At 34.7% G+C, this 19,034-nt stretch overlaps 1 protein-coding gene across 2 annotated transcripts in view; it reads right to left on the bottom strand.

Annotated features, from left to right (window-relative positions):
* Window positions 1-19,034, bottom strand: part of ASCC3 (activating signal cointegrator 1 complex subunit 3) — a 225,777-nt gene that overhangs the window by 69,803 nt on the left and 136,940 nt on the right. For both annotated transcript variants that reach the window (XM_081945730.1, XM_081945729.1), the window contains exons 17-26: window positions 15,590-15,709; window positions 14,382-14,546; window positions 13,696-13,782; window positions 11,435-11,611; window positions 9,456-9,681; window positions 8,016-8,170; window positions 7,028-7,126; window positions 4,744-4,912; window positions 959-1,179; window positions 237-322 (exon numbers count right to left, since the gene is read on the bottom strand). In XM_081945730.1, coding sequence (XP_081801856.1) covers window positions 237-322; window positions 959-1,179; window positions 4,744-4,912; window positions 7,028-7,126; window positions 8,016-8,170; window positions 9,456-9,681; window positions 11,435-11,611; window positions 13,696-13,782; window positions 14,382-14,546; window positions 15,590-15,709 — 1,505 coding nt within the window. The remainder of the gene's footprint in view (window positions 1-236; window positions 323-958; window positions 1,180-4,743; window positions 4,913-7,027; window positions 7,127-8,015; window positions 8,171-9,455; window positions 9,682-11,434; window positions 11,612-13,695; window positions 13,783-14,381; window positions 14,547-15,589; window positions 15,710-19,034) is intronic.

The following is a 19,034-nucleotide window of genomic DNA, read 5'->3' on the forward strand; positions in this document are numbered from 1 at the left end:
CATCAATATTTATGAATTAGCCCAGGGGTGTCCAAACTTGGGAACTTTAAGACGTGTGGACTTTAAGACGTGTGGACTTCAACTCCCAGCATGGCTGGCTGGGGAATTCTGGGAATTGAAGTCCACACGTCTTAAAGTTCCCAAGTTTGGACACCCCTGTATTAGCCGAAAGTTCTCAAGACTGCAGCAAACCTTTCCATCTCTATCGGTTACTTAAATTATTTTTAAAAACTTACTTTTTACCAAGCTTTTCTTCAATCCTAATTTTCCAGTCTTCAATTCTTTCCCGAACCAATGCCTTAAGGGGTGCAATATATACTGCCTACAAAACAAGTCAAGGGTAGTAGATTAAAGTATACAAAATCACTATAATATATAGTAATAATTTAGATTATCTAATTATTTAGATTTCAGGGCCTGTACAGTATTTAAGCTTCACTGTAATTGATATTAAGCTACCACAGATAATGTTAAAAAATGTATTTCATTTTTCAAAGCAAATAAAATCCAAGTGAAATCAAAGTATAAAAACTGCTTTTCTGATACCAAGTAAACCTTCTATTCTCTAGAATGCCTAGTTTTAATATATTTGTATTTTTTTGCAGTACTTTTGTCCCTTAACACATTTTAGCTATTTGGTTTTTATGCCTGTCTTTCTATTTCATATTCATACTATCTGTGAACTACCCAGAGAACAGTTTGATGTTATGGAATATAGAAACATTGTAAAACAGCGGCAAATTACATCAGTCATATAATTTTTTAAATAGAAAGAATTACCCCATTCTTCATTTTAAGTAGGGTTTTTTCACTTTGGAATTTTTCATTAAACCCACCACCTCAGATAAAAAGGAAGCCTCGTGTAATAGTAGAGACCGTTTGTCAGTTACATTTAGTCCGAATGAAACCAGACTACAGAAAACAAACATTTCTTAGAGAGAAAAAAGGTATTGCAAACCTTTGTAGTGGGATAGTTATTGAAAATTCTGAAGATGGCTAATTCTGCTGCAACTGTCTTTCCAGAACCAGTGGGGGCTCCAAGTAGTACATTACTATCAGTGTGATATAACGTATAGAATATCTGAGTCTGAATTGGGTTGAAATGAGTAAATTTGTAGAGAGCTTCATATTTGGGATGTCCTAAAGCTGTGATGGGTAAAGGCTGGAGGTCCAGTAACTCTAAAAATTGAATAATAAATATTAATTAATACAAAACTTTTATGAAAATCCCAATAAACACCATACAAGGATTCATATAGATGGACGTGAAGATATAATTGTCTAGCTTAATTCATTCTTGAAAGCCAGTTTGATGGTGTGGTTAAGGCATCAAATTAAAAACTGGGACACTGTGAATTCTAGTCCTGCCTTAGGCACAAAGACAGCTGAGTAACCTTGGGACATTCAATCTTAGGAAGCATGCAATGGCAAAACACTTCCTAAATCTTGCTAAGAACACTATAGGGGATTGTCTAGGAAGTTGCCAGGAGTCAATACTGATTTGAAAGTGAAAAAAGGGCAAGTTCTCCAAATCTCCAAACCTGAGATACTCTTGCAGATTAGCCATCGCTTGGGAAGGGCTGCTTATGTTGTAAATGTAATACTTTGAGTAATGCCTAGATAGAGTTTTTCTCTCTCTTTTCTTTCCTTTAATTCTCTTTCACTGTAACCTCATCTCTCCACATTTCTCTTTCCTTAGCAGTAGTCCTTCTCTTCTTCACTGCTTACTCCCATCTGTAATGGTCAGAAGGAGTAACCTTGATGAACAAGAGGAAGAGCCACTATCAAGATAACAGTCAAATCAAAGAAAATTGTAGTTGGGACAGAAGTGTAATCTAACAAGACATTCCCTAGTTTTCACACTTCTTTAAAAAAAGTGTGTACATGTGTGTGTGTGTGGACGCATTCAAGACAAACAAGTTTTTCCTCTTGTTCCTCAAGGTTATTCTTTCTTCCCAAGTACATCGTCAACATGAGGATCCAGATTGTTGAGGACAATATGCTGATTCTGTAAACTGCTTAGAGAGGGCCGTAAAGGACTATGAAGTGGTATATAAGTCTATTGATGTGTGTGTATGTATATATATATATATATATATATATATATATATATATATATATATATATATATATATATATATATATATATATATATATATATATATATATATATATATTGAAGTGTTTGAAAACAAAATAATCCAAGAAGTTTTGGAATTAAAAATTATATAAATGAAATACCTTATTTTTCTTAGACTTTTTATTTAGCAGCTATTAATCTGTTTATTTTATTTTATTTTGCCATTGTAATGGTTTTAGTATTCTGCTAATACTGAAAACCCGTTTAATTGAATAGAACATAAAATGAGAAAATTGTTTTAGACATATATATATTTAATTTCCTGAGTTATTATTCCAATACAGTATCATACTTGAAAAACAGGATCAATTTAATTTTTAAGCTGATTCAGCCTTTTAGATATGATGCATATATTTATAAAAACTGTAAAATTGTCAATAGTTTACTTCAATCAAGAATGACACAAGGGCATACTTTATCATCTCTTTCATTTAATCTTATTAAGTCAACCACATTTATCAGACCACACAACAAAACACAAAACATACTCATCATAAAAAATAAACAGATCTCTTCTCTGAATGGAAGATCTACTTCTTTTTATGAAAGGGACAAAAATCCAACCCAAACTCCAAAAAGGAGAACATGCTTTGAAAATGCAGGAAGAAGTACTTTGGAATACACGAGAATGTATGGTAAGCAGTTTTGAAGTGTGCACAGGATTTATGGAGAACAACTCTTCAGTAACCTTATCAGGGCTGTTAAGAAAGGTAAAGAACTCACCATCTTTCTTTGTTCGGATTTATATGTGAGGACAGTGCCTGATCAGGGCTTTTATGGGTAAAAAAAATATTTTGTCCTAGCTAAAGACTGGAAATGGATAATAAACTATATATTCCATAAGGGGGCAATTATGCAGATTGGTGTTCTTCAGCTATCTCTAGAAAGCTAAGAGACACTGACTTCAAGGAATATAGTACATTCATTAATTTGCCAATTTGTCAGCTTAAAGAAAGCAATGTTTCTATGGTAAATTATACCATACACTTAGACTAGATTATTATATGTCTGGCCTTTAAAGAAGCTTTCAGTCAGGGTTGAATGTAGTTGCCTTTGTGAACCAACAACACCTCGCACACAAAGTGCCAACCGATTGTCAGCTTTCAGGGAGGGCGAAGTTCAAGTGTTAAAAATTATATTTAAATTTTTGGAAAGATGGTATTAAAATACAATAGTAGTAATAGTAGCACCGCTAGTAACTTCAATGTGATATTTCTGCCAAAAGGGGAAATTATTCAAAGGGAAAATTTGAGTAAAGGCAGTTAATTAACATTATGCAACAAGAAACATGACACATTATCATATAAACCACACCAATTCAACCAGAACCCTATGTGCCTACATCATTGTATTAAGTTTCTAATAGTAACTAGATTTTTAAAAAAAAAATATTTTTCCAGTATTACATTTGGAGGTGTCTCTTTGTCAAACACTTGAGAAGTTTGGCATAGAGAGGTTGGAGCATGTATGTAGCCTGACTCTTATTAAATTAGCAGAGAACTGCGACGATTCTGTTACACAGATGCTTTCTTTGAAGTTTGGTTTGGCTCAGGACTTCAGTACCCCTTTTAGGATGCTTCACAGTAAGGTATGGCTGGAGAGCCATAAAATTTGTGGAGGCTTCAAGCCTTGATATTCTTAACATACTTTTCATAGATACTTTAGAACTCTTTCATCATCCCCTACTAATGCTGTGATTTCTTGGGATCTATCAGAGCGAGGGAGGGTGGGGGGGGCTTTTTCTTCATCTTTGTCTAGCAGGACCTCTCTACACTTCATTGTTTCAGAGGAACCAGATGGGAATGGCAGTCAATTACCATAAATCCTCAAAGTCTCCTATTTGCTGATGTGTAAATATCTTTTTGCTTCTTTTGAATAGTACTCACTGATCAGTCAATTAGATAAATAGGTACACATGTTTAGCCAGACAGATTAGATACAGAGCAACAATGCCAAACACAGCAGATACACATATGAATTTATACATGCTTAACAAGAAACCCGCATATATCACATGAGATGAATATTTCTGAAAGCATTCACTAAGCTGAATTGCAAATGAGCTAGGCTTAACGATAATAGAAGTCACCACAACAATAGGCATACTGGTAAAAAGGTTTATGGTGAACAAGTTCATGTGCCATTGTTTTTTATGCAAAAAGGCCGTGCACCACCTGTTTCAATGTAAACTAGAGGCTGTAGAAAAATGGTACAACGTAAAATAAATTCTTACTTTAAGGCATCATGAAACAAACAGAGAAAATTGTGGTACAAAATCAATGATCACGTTAAGAGTTATTTCAGAAAAATGCTGTGAGGTATGAGCCAATACAACAAGATTAAGAGTTGCTGCCCCCATTTTTTTTAAAATCACAATGAGTTAGTCAGATTGGACAATTGGTCAAATGTATAAGTTATGTATAAACTAGTACATACATACATTCATCCATGATAAATCTCACTGCTGTGGAGAATCAATGAAAATCTAAACCACAACAAGTTGAACCCTCCTCCCCAACACTCCAATATTTAATATTTGTAAACAATTCAAGAAATAAATTCTATATGATTATGCAGGAATGCAGTTCTCAATACAATGTTACCTGTATGAGGTGGATGTCTCTCAGGCAGAATCAGATGCTGGAAATTAATAATGCACACAGCCTCAGCTCCCAGCCATCGGTCAGAGACAGCCCGGATGTAGTATTGAGAGGGCAACGGTTCAAAAATTGGGATTGTAAATACCAACAGTTGAGTTTCCTTTGCAATGACCTAAGATTGAAAAAAATGAATACTTATTTTCTCCTCAAGTGGCTAACATGATAGTCTATTTTATTATATAGGTGTACACAAATAACAAAATGAAACACAGGTAAGGAAAAAAGAAGCCTCAGTTTTGATAACGTGACTCAAATATTTAACTCTCTGGAAAACCTCTGCTTTAAAAATTGGTGGAAAATTTGGGCAGGAGATGAGTCATGGCTTTGAATCACCTGTTATGCATGATTGTCTTAAAAGATTGACAAAATTGAATTTGGTCTTCCTAATTCATAACAGTGGCGGTATTTTCAATTTAGGCATTTTCTCATGCAGTAGCTCCTAATTTTTCTGGCTTGACAGCCTGGTGTGGGTGGAAGAAGGAATGGTTCTGTGTGAGTGGCAGGCACACACACAACTCCATTTACACAAGCAGCGGATGTACGTGTTCTCTGCTTGTGCAAACTGAACTTCACATGTGAGTGTGAGTGGTTCCAAAGGGCCAAGTGGGCCACAACATGGGGGTTGGGGGGGGTCTGTTCTAATGGATCAATATGAGCTAGATGCTTTGGGTGCTTCAAAGACCTGAGTTGCTCTGATACTTTAAGTCATGACAAAATTAAAATCTACTATATATCTCTATCAGAAGCTCAAGAATTTTTATAGTAGATATTTCTGGGATAATTCAAACATGGACAGAAGAAAAGGAATCTCCAATAAAGCCCCAACAATGGATTCATGTCCTTTAAAAAGTTAAAATGGTATCAACAGATCTGAGATTTAAGCTGATTCATTAAGCATTGTATTTAGGTATACCGGACTTCCCAACGACCATATCAGAAAGGATGGACATCAACTATTCTATGTTGGAGGTGTAAAAGTTTTAAAGGGTTCACTCATATACAGTATATAATTATGTGATAATATGGTATCTTTTCAGGATAGTGTACCAATGGATATAACTAGATTTATGGAAAAATCTTTAAATGTTAAATATGCTGCAGTAATGTTGAACTATATACCAAAGCTATGTAATCTGAGTGCTTAACAGCAGCACTCTGGTGCTGTGGGCATAGGGGTGGTGGTAAAAGGATCACACTCAGAAGTTGGAAATGTGATGTTGTTCCATAAGTCAAGAAATAGTTGTCAGAAAAAAGTAATCTGTTTTGGAAAAGCAATATTTTTAGTAATCAAAAAATAACAGAATAACGGAAGGGACCCTGGAGCTCTTCTAGTTCAGATATATATAAAAACTTCCAATGTTGGAGCACCCATGACTTCTGGAGGCAAGTTGTTCCAATGATTAATTGTTCCATCAGGACATTTCTCCTTAGTTCTAGATTGCTTCTCTCAATGATTAGTTTCCACCCATTGCTTCTTATCTTGCTTTTGTGTGCTTTGGAGAATAGGTTGACTCCCTCTTCTTTGTGGTGGTCCCTTAGATATTCGAACACTGCTATCATGTCACCCCAGTCCTTCTTTTAACTAAATTAGACATATCCAATTCCAGCAACCATTCTTTATATGTTTTAGCTTTCAGTCCCCTAAATATCTTTGTTCTTTTTCTTTGCACTTTTTCTGGAGTCTCAACATCTTTTTTTACATTGTGGCATCCAAAACTGGATGCAGTATTTCAAGTGTGGTCTTACCAAGGTATTATAAAGTGGTATTAACACTTCACGTGATCTAAATTCTATCCCTGTGTTAATGGAGCCTAGGACTGCGTTGCATTGGCTTTTTTGGCAGCTACAGCATACTGTTGGCTCATATTTAAATGATTATCCAATAGGACTCCAAGATCCCTCACAATTACTACTATTGAGCCAGATAACCATCTATACTACACCTGTGCATTTGGTTTTTCTTGCCTAAATGTAGAACCTTACATTTTTCCACTATTGAATTTTAATTTATTATTGTTGTATTTGGGTCTTTTCCCATGTAAGATTGAGATTATCTTGGCAACGTTTGAAAACCCAGCCTGAAGATGGCGAGTGAGACCTTGCCGAAACATTGCCAAGAGAATCTCAACCTTACATGGGAAAAGACCCGAATACAACAAGACCAGCATACCTACACCCGTTAAAATCTACGAAAACAAATATATATATATATACAGCATAGACCTACCTGCTTTTTTTGAATAATAAAATATTCTGAATGATAAATGTGATCATTGGTGGGATCTTCCACCCAAATCCACCAGGGCTCTCCACCTGTTCCGTGCACCTATGAGGCAAAGTAAATAAGCAATGTTATATATGCATTCTCTTAAAAGTTTCCTCATTTTATTTATTTCACTAGGCTCATATGGCACCCTACTCATTTAACTGATGGGGCTGACATTCCTGACCTATGTGAGGCTAGTTAAAATGACAAAAACAATCAACAATTAACGATGTCAATAATAAAATATCCCAATGCTGAGGAATATGTTATCTGTGAACGAATCATTTTGATAAATGAAGGATAGTTTACTGTTAGTTTACATTTGAGCCCTTATAATATAGGAAGCATAGTGTCTGCTTTCTACTTACATGTCCTCACCCACAAGAGGACTAATAGGTTCATTTTCTTATACACTTATTATAAAAGCTGAACTACATGGAATTCAGACAACAAATTATGAAACTTAAGTTCAGATAGTTTCACAAAACTGTTTAAAATGCACAGATGATAACTGGCAACAATCCAGTCCTATTTATAAACTTAAGTGAAGTTTGGAGATGGAGAATCTGAAGATGGAGAAGGTAAGAGATTTTTTCTTTTCTTTTCTTTTCTTTTACAAAGGTTATAAGTAGAATAGGGATATGGGATCAGGCTTTGGCATGTCAACCTGAATAAACTAACGTGCATAGCTGAAGACAGGCAATATGGGAACCATAATTTCCATTGTACTTCCAAACTTACTGAAGCTGCTGAGTTATAGTACAGTTAAGAAACATATTCTATTATTTATTTAGAACATACAGTATCTGAAGGTTTTTAAGGGGTATGGAGAAAAAGCAGTGCCTCCAAAATAATTTCCAGCCCTATTATTATATATCCTGTAAGTTACATGTAGATGAGCTTATATTCGACACATGTCCTGCAGACTTTATATTCTAGATATTCTTACCTGATCACTCCACTTGAAATCAGGGATGATATTTAACCTAACTCTCAGTACAGTACGAGTAATCGGCTGAATGGTGGCTTCCACTGAGATAGAGGGAATTTGCTGGACGCACTGTTTGACCTTTAGTCCAATATTTACATGATGGAGCATATGGCCTGCAAAATAATATGAAATTTGAAACAAAATAATGTTTATAACTATCTAAAGCAAGTGAAGGCAAAGGTACTTTATTACTTGTCTTTCACAGTTTCAAGGCTTTATCTGACTGTTACCCTGACTAGCCTTCCCCGAGATGGGAAACCAAATCAAGGAGCATTCTTGCTGTACAAGTAGATCTTGACACTTGATATAAACAAAGTAATATTTAATTTCAATTTTTATTTGTAGCTCAGAAAATGATTTTAAACTATAATTCACTGATTAAATACCTCCTAACAATTTTGATTAATGCCAGTCTTCTTTTACTTAGAAATACTGACCTTGGACATAAAATCCATTATGCATTTTCCTAAATATAAAATCGGACCTTACTGAAAGTAGGATGCTTTCACGGAATCCTTAGAATTCCATTCACATACATAAAATATAAAATTTCCGACGGGCGTTGCTAGTAAATTAAGTCTGACTAAAAAACATCCCAGGCAAGGATATATTGAAAAATGTTGAGATATAGAATTGCTACTTTCTTCTGAGTTCCTGGGAAAAAGAGCCAGTTTTGTAACAGAACTCCAAAGAAGAGCAGCAGATGTACACCATGAGGACTCCAGGTCCCAGCAAGGAGGCCATCAGACCGGAAACAAAAACCACAGGTCCCTCTAATCCCACGACTCTCTACTATTGGCAATTATCCGAAGTCTCATACAGATCTTAGTCACCATACTTGCAAGAAAAGGATTCAGCTAGGGTCCCCTAGTAGGTTATAAAAGAAAAGGAAGATATGAATAGATCCGTAATTTTATGCCAAAAGCTTTTATTCTGAGCTCAGATAAAACAGGGAATGTTATAGCTAAAATGGGCAGCAGTGAAATAAACTGGTATTTTGTAAAGGTCCACATACATATACAGGGCTGCAGGAAAAAGATCAGAGTTTGAAATTCCTGGTATCTCTTGAGGGGGCTGATCAGCACTCAGATCAGCATAGATTAACTCCAAAGTCAACTTCAGACCAATAGTCAAGTAAGCAACACCCCAATCAAGAAATTGCCAAAGAGCCTTTAATAAACTGCCCAACCAAAGAATCCCTAAACCGCCCTCACTCACATAGACAGGCAAGACACCAGAATATAAACTGACAGCAAACAGCACTCCTTACTAGCACTGATGAAGTTACCTAGTTAGGGCAATGAAACCCCTGCAAGAAAACAAGCAAGTTCAGAGCGCATCAAGGACCCCTCAGATTGTTAAATATTAAGACCCATTCATTTTCCCTTGGCATCTTACCAATTTCATCTTTCCTCATGTCCTTCAACTTATCAATGGTGAGATTCTTCTGTTCCAGCTTGGTAAGGACTGGTGGGGGCAGGACATTGAACTGCCGCAAAGGGCTGACCCAACCCCACAGTCGCTTGTCGATAACCTTGCTGAGATTTAGCAGTCGGTATGTCATTGCTGGCCATCGCTTACGAAGGGCTATTTCAAAAAGAGCTCGAACAATACGTGCAGCATTCTGTCAAATAAAACAATAGTAGCACATTATATCACGTATATTCCTTTGTCACTATTATGTTAGAATAGAATAACAGAGTTGGAAGGGACCTTGGAGGTCTGCTAGTCCAACCCCCTGCTTAGGCAGGAAAGCTTATACCATTTCAGACAAATGTTTGTCCAATCTCTTCTTTAAAGCTTCCATATTGGAGCATTTACAACTTCTGGAGGCAAATTGTTTCACTGATTAATTGTTCTAACGGTCAGGAAATTTCTCCTTAATTCTAGGTTGCTTCTCGCTTTGACTAGCTTCCACCCATTGCTTCTTTTCAAGCCATGTTCACTGGCTTGAATCAGATAGTCACAATGATAGCTGACATTCAGGACCTTCTAATAACAATAAAATGAAATTCAATGGTGAAAAGAGTAAGGTTCTACATTTAGGCAACAAAAATGGAATGCACAGGTACAGTATAGGTGGTACCTTGCTCAGTAGTAGTAACTGTGAAAGGGATCTTGGAGTCCTAGTGGACAACCATTTAAATATGAGCCAGCAGTGTGCAGCAGCTGCCAAAAAAGCCAACGCAGTCCTAGGCTGCATCAACAGAGGGATAGAATCAAGATCACGTGAAGTATTGATGCCGCTTTATAATGCCTTGGTGAGGCCACACTTGGCATACTGCATTCAGTTCTGGTTGCCACAATGTAAAAAAGATGTGGAGACTCTAGAAAGAATGCAGAGAAGAGCAACAAAGATGATTAGGGGACTGGAGACTAAAACATATGAAGAACGGTTGCAGGAACTGGGTATGTTTAGCTTAAGAGAAAGAAGGACTAGGGGAGACATGATAGCAGTGTTCCAATATCTCAGGGGTTGCCACAAAGAAGAGGGAGTCAAACTACTCTCCAAGGCACCTGAGGGTAGAACAAGAAGCAATGGGTGGAAACTAATCAAGGAGAGAAGCAACTTAGAACTGAGGAGAAATTTCCTGACAGTGAGGGCAATTAATCAGTGGAACAGCTTGCCTCCAGAAGTTGTGAATGCCCCTACACTGGAAGTCTTTAAGAAGATGTTGGATAGCCATTTGCCTGAAATGGTATAGGGTTTCCTGCCTAGGCAGGGGGTTGGACTAGAAGACCTCCAAGGTCCCTTTCAACTCTACTATTGTATTGTATTCTCCGTTAAGGAAGTCACATTGTGAAAATTCCAACAGAAAGATGTAACTGGGAGTGTCACATTTTCCCACACAACTTTGTTCTGCATGACATTTTCCAATGCTAGCTGGCACCAGAAAATTCTTTTTTCTTTTGCCAGTATATTCAATAATTTGGTTTGCATTTGTTCATTAATTCTTTTTTTATCTTTATATATCACTTAAAAAGAGTGATGATAATAATAATAATAATAATAATAATAATAATAATAATAATAATAATAATAATAATAATAATAATTTGGGTAGCCATGGAAATAATTGTTGGGTATATTCTGTAATCCTTACTTCTTTATAACAATATTCAGAATTAGCAAGAGGGCTGAATTAAGGGAACATACTCTATAGCCCTTCGCAGCACTTATGGATTTCAGTAGCGACAGACAAGTACCTTGGGATGCAAAGTCGGTGTGAAAAAGATCCTATGTTGAAAAGCTGTAGATTTTTAAAACGAAAATACTACTCCCAGCTTGACAACTAAATGTGCACATAAACACACAGACTTTTGGCTTTCTATGTATCTTAGGCAAGTCATTGATAGGAGAAAGAACTAAATTTTACCTGTGCAACATAAGCAGAATCTGAAATTAGGGAAAAACTATCCATCTCTCCTCGGCTAACATATGTTTGCAGAAGAATATTTATTTTCCCGTAATTGTTCTCCACACCACCAGGTGCAGCAAGTTCACAGAAATTGCTCAGCAAGGCTTCCAGCTCTTCTATTTCTTCTTCTCTCACCTGAAATACAAATTAATGGACTTTGAAAAGGCTGGTGTAACTTGTTAAATCTTCCACATGCAAATTAAATGTCAATTATCTCTCAATAAATGTGTTTTAAAACATTCTACAGTTTCTGAAAAACAAGTCTCCCAGCACTGTACTTAATGGAGCCTAATTGAAACAATCTTAATAATGACACAATTATATTTCATTATGCGTCATCTTTTATTAAGATTGCCATTGACAGAAATGTACCTCACAAATTAAATATTTTGACCATGCCATGCTTCACCTGATAAGATTTCCCTTTTTATCTGACCTCTAGTCTTTTCGGATTAGGACAAACTTGAATTAACTTTAAATGCATTCATTAAAATTACACAGTTTGCATGGGGCATATTATGTTTTTAGCTTAAAACTCTGAAGTACTATGATTCATGATATTAAGGTTTTCACTGTTAATAAGATTAAGATTTAATATAACTAAAGATGTATTCAAATCTACACTTTGAATTATGCATAGTATTCCAATTTCTCATTCCTACTTGCAAAGCAGAGGTGAATTTACATATTCTTTGATTCCGTGAAATGTTCTTAGCCTAAAACTTGTTTAAAGAAGGCACCTGTTTGCACTTGACGGGGATCACCTGAAGGCCATTTCCCTCAAACCCTGACCATTTACGCAATATAAAAACTAAGAAGGAAACTCACAATAAATAATTTTCAGCATTGTTCCCCCGCCCCCAGTCCCCATCTTTCATCTTAAAAGAGACTCAATTTTGTTAACAACCGAATGATTGCATTTTGTATGTTGGCACATGTTGTTAGCTCTGGTATGAAAAAAAAATCAATGGTCAATCAGGCCAATCAATGGCTTGATCAGAGGCAGCTATTCTGCTCTTCTATCATGTCAATTTTGCTTATTAGAAAGGAGAATCTCATTGCCTACTGGTCAGACCATGTATCCAATTTCAAAAGAGATTTGGGAAGTTGCAGTGGCTGTTAATTCTAAACCAAGAAAAAGTAATCCATGAAATCCCAAACACATCTTAGCAAATCAAAGCAAAAGATCCCTTACCACATTCTTTCTTAAAATATTGTTAGAAGGTACTTTTTTTGTAATACTCTGGAATATACTAATTATTGATACAATTTAATCAAATTTTAGTGAATTAAAACCAAATCTAACACAGATACTGGTATAAAAACTTTCTCTAGGTAAAATATTTGGTGCATTAAAAAAACCTACTTTGGAATGACCCTTTTGATATTTCCAGATTTGGAACAAAATGTGATAATATTCAAGTGTGTTTCTTTGAGAGTTAAAAGCTACAACTGGTTTTATTTTGTGGCTTGTCACTAAATTTGTCCTTAAAATTTTCCTCAGCTTAGTAGATGGTTTTTGCTTCGCTCTCAACCAAAATTTCAGAAAAATAAGTCTAATTTTTCCTGCTCTGCTTGATGCAACTGCGTCGTATCATTTTTTATGTTTTTTTTTAAATTTAATGATCAATCTTCTGGAGCCTCTCCTAATACAAACTCTGGTATTCATTATAATGTCATATATTTTATGACAATGACACACACATACACACACTGTAGCTGGTGCTAAATTACTGTCCCCAAGATACATAGATCCCCCAAGTGTATAAATGCATAGATGGGCTTAATTCAGAAATGTAACCATTTCAGGAAATCACATTTCACTGAAAACAGAGATTCTGACTGTAAATAAAATAAAAACATTCTGCCTTCAAGCAAGTTGAATTGTACTACCAAAGCTATGTATATTTCCTTTACGATTGTTCTATAAAACTGGGAAGCAGGGTTTTTATGGCTCTGCCTGACCTGACTAGTGACTGAGAAAAAGGAAAAAGCAGCTGAAGAAGTTGCAGAAAAGTAAGAGAACCCAAGATAACATATCCATATTGCGTATGAACATTTTCCAGAAATACTTTGATTCATATTTTTGTTTTGTTTCATTTTTTTAAAAAACTGCACCTCTGACTAAAAACACTTCTGGACACATTATATAAGGTTTTTTCCAGGGTATTCACAACAGCATTTTTTTTTTAAAAAAAAGAAATGTGAAACGTTCTAACCTTGATTTGTTCAAATTCTTCAGCTTTAGAAACAATAGCAAGAATGTCACCTTCTGTTTTATGAGCATCAAAGAGTTCATTGAAAGTCTGCAAAACCAAGAAACATCAGTCTGCTGTTTAAAGCATTATTTACAAATACACTCCCATCCAACCACTAGCTGAATAAAGATAGGAAGGAACAAATTGCAGAACAAATCAAGAAAAAATAACAGCCAACATATTGATATTAAAAATAAATTTCAGCTGCCCATATTTAAATGCAAATTGATTAATTACCTGGGCAAAAATGAACTGTTATAAAGTCCATTGAAAAAATAAAACAAAAATTGAATAAGATTCACTCATAGAACCTCTCTGAAATTCAGAAAAATAAAGGTCAGCACTTTTTAGATGTACATTGCAATTTCCAAGGTTTGTGCATACTCCTATGTAGGTAAACATGCTAATAGATCTTTTATGAATATAAATGCTTCCTATATATTATTTTATGAAATCATTCTTGTGATTTTAGAATCCTCTTTTACTACAAAGTGTGAACTATAATGTAGATCTGCAATTATTATCTCAACACTGCTGTTTTAGACTGCTAATCAGACACAAATTACTCCCTAAAGAAAGATAACAAGGTTGTTAAATATAATGCCATGCTTTTGCTTCATAATATACCAAATTATAGGGAACATTACCTCAATTGTGTTATATTTAATGTAGTAGTGGCTTGCAATTCTGCCTAAATCAGTTGAAGAAAAAAATCCAGTTCTCTCTTCAAACCGAATCATCCGGGCTTTATCCAGTTTTCGGCCAACTTCAATCACCAACTGTTCTCTGTGCTTCTCTAAACTTGGATCCATCTGAAATACAGTCAGGAATTGCATGTTAAGGATGGATGGACAGATGCATAAGACAGAAGGTAAATTTGATCTTGTCTTATTTTTCCCTCTCCTCCAGCAAAACACATAGCAATGGGTATATTTTAGTGGATTTTATGTGGAATTAATAAACTATTGATTAAGAATACTTAGAATTAAAATATTTATTAAGTTAATCTGACCCTCTTATGGTCAAATAATGTTTAGAATACCCTACCTGTGGAGCCCAAAAGGAGACAGGAAATTCTCAAGGTAAATTAAGAAAAGAATGGATATAATTATAGATGATTATAACTAACACTGTTGTTACAAAAGATATTAGATTTTAGGTTTTATCTTTAATAGTGAATCCATCCTTATGAAATGGTGATAAGGGGAATCTTAATTTGCTATTTATTTCTGGCAGGGATGGGAAGGCCCTGTCTCCATTAATTTTCTAGTTACAATCCTACACAATTGCAAGATCTGTGTCTAAACCCAATACCAAAACTTGAGATTAATACTATTTTTCTTTCTGTGCCTGGTGATTCTGAAACGAAAGGGACTATCTCTCTTCATAACGCAAGGTAGTGTTATTTTTAGCAGTGCCTACATGGTAAATCTTTCATATTTAAAACTGTATGAGGAACTTTAAGTATTTCCTTTAGTCTTTACTAACTGAACACTGTGCATGTGTGAATACCTATTCTAATTATATTTGATGACAGACTATAATGGCTGTGATATTTCTTATTTCATTTTTATGTAAACCTGACATTTAAGGCTAAAAAGCTGGCAGAGAAAATGCACATAGGATACACAAATGTGAGTAATTTGATCATGTTCCACATATTTAGCCTAAACATCTACCACAATTCCCCAGAAAAATAACTAATGATGCTCTTTTTTATGTTTCACACTGAACATTTTCAAAATATATAGGAGTTGCTGATCTCAGGAAAACCAACAAGGGCAAATATTTAATCTCCCATCAGGAAAGGATTACAGAACCAGAAAGCAAGTTAAGTTTTTTGCACATTTTCTACCTGATAAGCTTTGTGACTGATTCCATATACTAATGGGTTTGCTCTCATCCGTACATAAAGGTAAGTGTAACTTATCCACTTTACTGCTTCCTCAATATTTGTCACTGTTCCAAGAGCAATCTGCAAGTGGGGAAAAATAAAAACAAAATTTCATGTTAAATGGTTTATAAATAAGGTTTATAATGTTCCAAGTTTTATATGAGCAGAACTGAATATTCCAGAAGAGTATTATAGAGAAAGATTAAAACTTACCAATGAAGTGGTTGAAATGTACTTTTAGAACAAAATATATTCTTTAGGCCCACAATTTACTTTTTTGAGATAAAGAGGGAGGAGAATTATGTGACATTGGACTGAGTAGGGGAACATGTATATTTCATTCCCTTTTTTGCTGCTTGTCTGAGAAGCCTTCTATTATGAGTTTTCTGCTGAAGATTGGGTTATATTTTTCTAATACCCAAAAGCAAAGCACTTTTCAGATTGTCCCTTTATATTTACTTCAGAAATCAGATTTTCCATTTTGTAATTCCTATGATGGAATATATAAGCTCAACTGTCCTGAACACCTGAATTATGTAGATTGGGAAAAATTTTAACTATCCATTTTATAAATAAAGCCAGTTTTTCTTCATGGATTCTTTCACATCAAATGACATTCTGAAAGGATTTTTCAAAGGAAGGAAGGAAAAAGGGAGGGAGGGAGGAAGGTAGACAAGCAGGCAGACCAATTGCTTAAATAAGCAACTGCCATTTATCCAAGGTAACTGACATATTTGATAAAGTATAATATAGCTGAATTTGAAAGCTGACTTGCTGGAATATCACACAAAGGATATAATTAGTTGGAACCTCCAGAAAAGCTAAATGTCTATGCTTCCTCTTTGATAATCTTGTGCTATAATGCACTAGATATCTATACGGTCACTTAGCATTGACAATGAATTGATCCCACATCAATTCCACTACCTCTCCACACTGGAACATCTACAATTCTAAAAATGCATTTAATTGTGCAAAATAAGATCAATGAGTTCGGGTAGAATCACAGTTAAAAAAAGTAAATGCAAATTATTTTTCAAAATTTCAAGAATAGACTTTAATGATTCTTTACGGCTGACAAAACTTCCTGAAAGGAAGACAAGGTGTAACTGCCTTTCCTAATTATATAGATCTTCCTGCATTTTTAAAATTTGCTCCAGCAAGAGTTCAACTCTTCTCCCACAGTATTTAGCTAACTTTAGCTGACTTCAGAAAACTAATCAGAATTGAACCAGATTATAACCTGGATAGAAGATGGGCAGAACATATCAAAGCCAAGAGAAAGACCAGGGCTCAATTGGTAAGTAAATGAGTAAATTAGTCAATAAACAAAGGTAAGTTCTAAATTGTTACCAAAAAACTATATGGACATATCCAGGACTCAATCTGGACTTAAGAAACGTGCTCTGCAAGAACAAATGGTGAATCAGAAGGTGAAAAGAACTTCAATAAAACAAACAAACAAGACTCTTGAATAAATAGACTTTAATATATAAACAAATGGGCTCTACTTTGAAATTTACATTTAAACACAACTTATTTTTTTAATTTCTCTGACATTTACTATGTAAGTGCATTTAGAATCCCGAATCTATCTTCATTGCTTAGAAATGCCATCCAGCAAATTAACTGAATTTAATATTCTTGCACCAAGAAACCTTACAGTACTGCAGAATGGAACTGTGCCATATGTCAATAGTACTTCCCTTTGTCCCAAAGGTGACAAATTAATTCTTTTTTAGTCTTCTTTTCATATTTACTTGTGTCAGCCACGTACCTTGTCTCTAGTTTCCTATGTATTTTATAAGAATGACATATAATTGTTAAATTAGAACCATCGCATACCAAACAATTATCCTACTATTATTAGAGAAAGCAATTCTGTATATGTATGTATTTATGTATGTATGAAATTTTTATTCTGCCTTTCTTATTTTATGAATAACTCAATGCAGTGAACATATCTAATATTCCTCCTCCTCCTATTTTATTCACAAGAGCCCTATGTAGTGTGTTGGCCAAAAGTCACCTAGCTGACATGAAGCAAATTGCATTGCTTTATTATCAAGGAAAATAAAAGTCAAATATAAGTTTGATACCTGAAGCTACATAGCACACATCTATGCAAAATTAGTGCAGCTCAATTAAAAAAAAGAGAGAAAACATAACTTGGCTAATATATTAAGATTGTTAAATTTCTTCTCATTATTCATGCAGTTGTCTACCTGTTCAACATTTTAAGATGTATATGTATGGAAACAAAATGCTTTCAGGGAATAGTGGCTTAGATCCAGATGTGATAAGACAAGGCAATACTACTATTACAGTTCACTCAATGCTGAACAATTCTCTGCAAAAATTACTTCTGAATATTTGCTGCCACCTGGTGTTCATTTCAATGTGAGCTTCTAAGAATTTAAGTATTGTAAGAAAAATCAGTATTAAACTGAAATCAATTAGTGCACATAAGGAATTGAAAAAAAAAGAAGGCAATGGCAAACCCATAATGTTGCCTAAAATAACCGTATTGTCTATGAAGTTGCTAAGACTGTCTTTTTAAATTTTAAATTTTAATTGTACATTGGGTTTTTTACAATTGGGGTATTTTAATGGTGATTTTTAACTGTCTAAATGTTGTAATTTGTTACCTCCTCTGTGCATGTGTGTCTCTGTATATATGTATGTTTATGTGTTTGTACACATGTTTTATGTTCTATATGCCCCATTGTACGCCGCCCCGAGTCCTGCCTGGAAAGGGAGCGGCTAATAAATTCAAATTTATTATTATTATTATTATTATTATTATTATTATTATTATTATTATTATTATTATTATTATTATTATTATTATTATTATTATTATTATTATTAAGAGTTGAGCTCAGCTTGAAAGATACTTTTTGTTATCCCCTCAGAAAATTACAAACACATATGACTGCAAATATGTCTATGGCTTCACTGCAAGTACCTGTATTTCTAGAGATTCTAGTTAGGTTGTTCCTTGAGCAGGGAACTTGCATATTTTTCTGGTTTATAAACAACTGTCCCGGTTGCATGATTTTTGAAAGTTTGAAAATCAGCCTTTGGGAGGCAATGAGAGATTTTTTTATAAATAGCAAAATAATGTGGACTTTTGTACCTTTTGCATAGTTCCTCAATCTCAATTAAGCCATCAAATCAGCTGAGCACCTAAAGGTGTAGTGAGAAACTTAGATAGTGCTGAATCATAGTTTCCAGCAGTTTCCTCAGTGATTATGTTTTAACCTCTTTGCAAATAGAGTCCAAATGAGAGGAAAGGCAATTCAAATGATAACATTCAATGAAAGTTATGCAATCTAAAACTGAAATCTAGAATATAGCCAGTTAATTACTAAAATACCTCATGAAAAATAATGCCTGTCTAGTA

The sequence above is a fragment of the Natrix helvetica genome, assembly GCF_964273705.1.
Source record: "Natrix helvetica genome assembly, chromosome: 2".
Classification (NCBI taxonomy): domain Eukaryota; kingdom Metazoa; phylum Chordata; class Lepidosauria; order Squamata; family Natricidae; genus Natrix; species Natrix helvetica.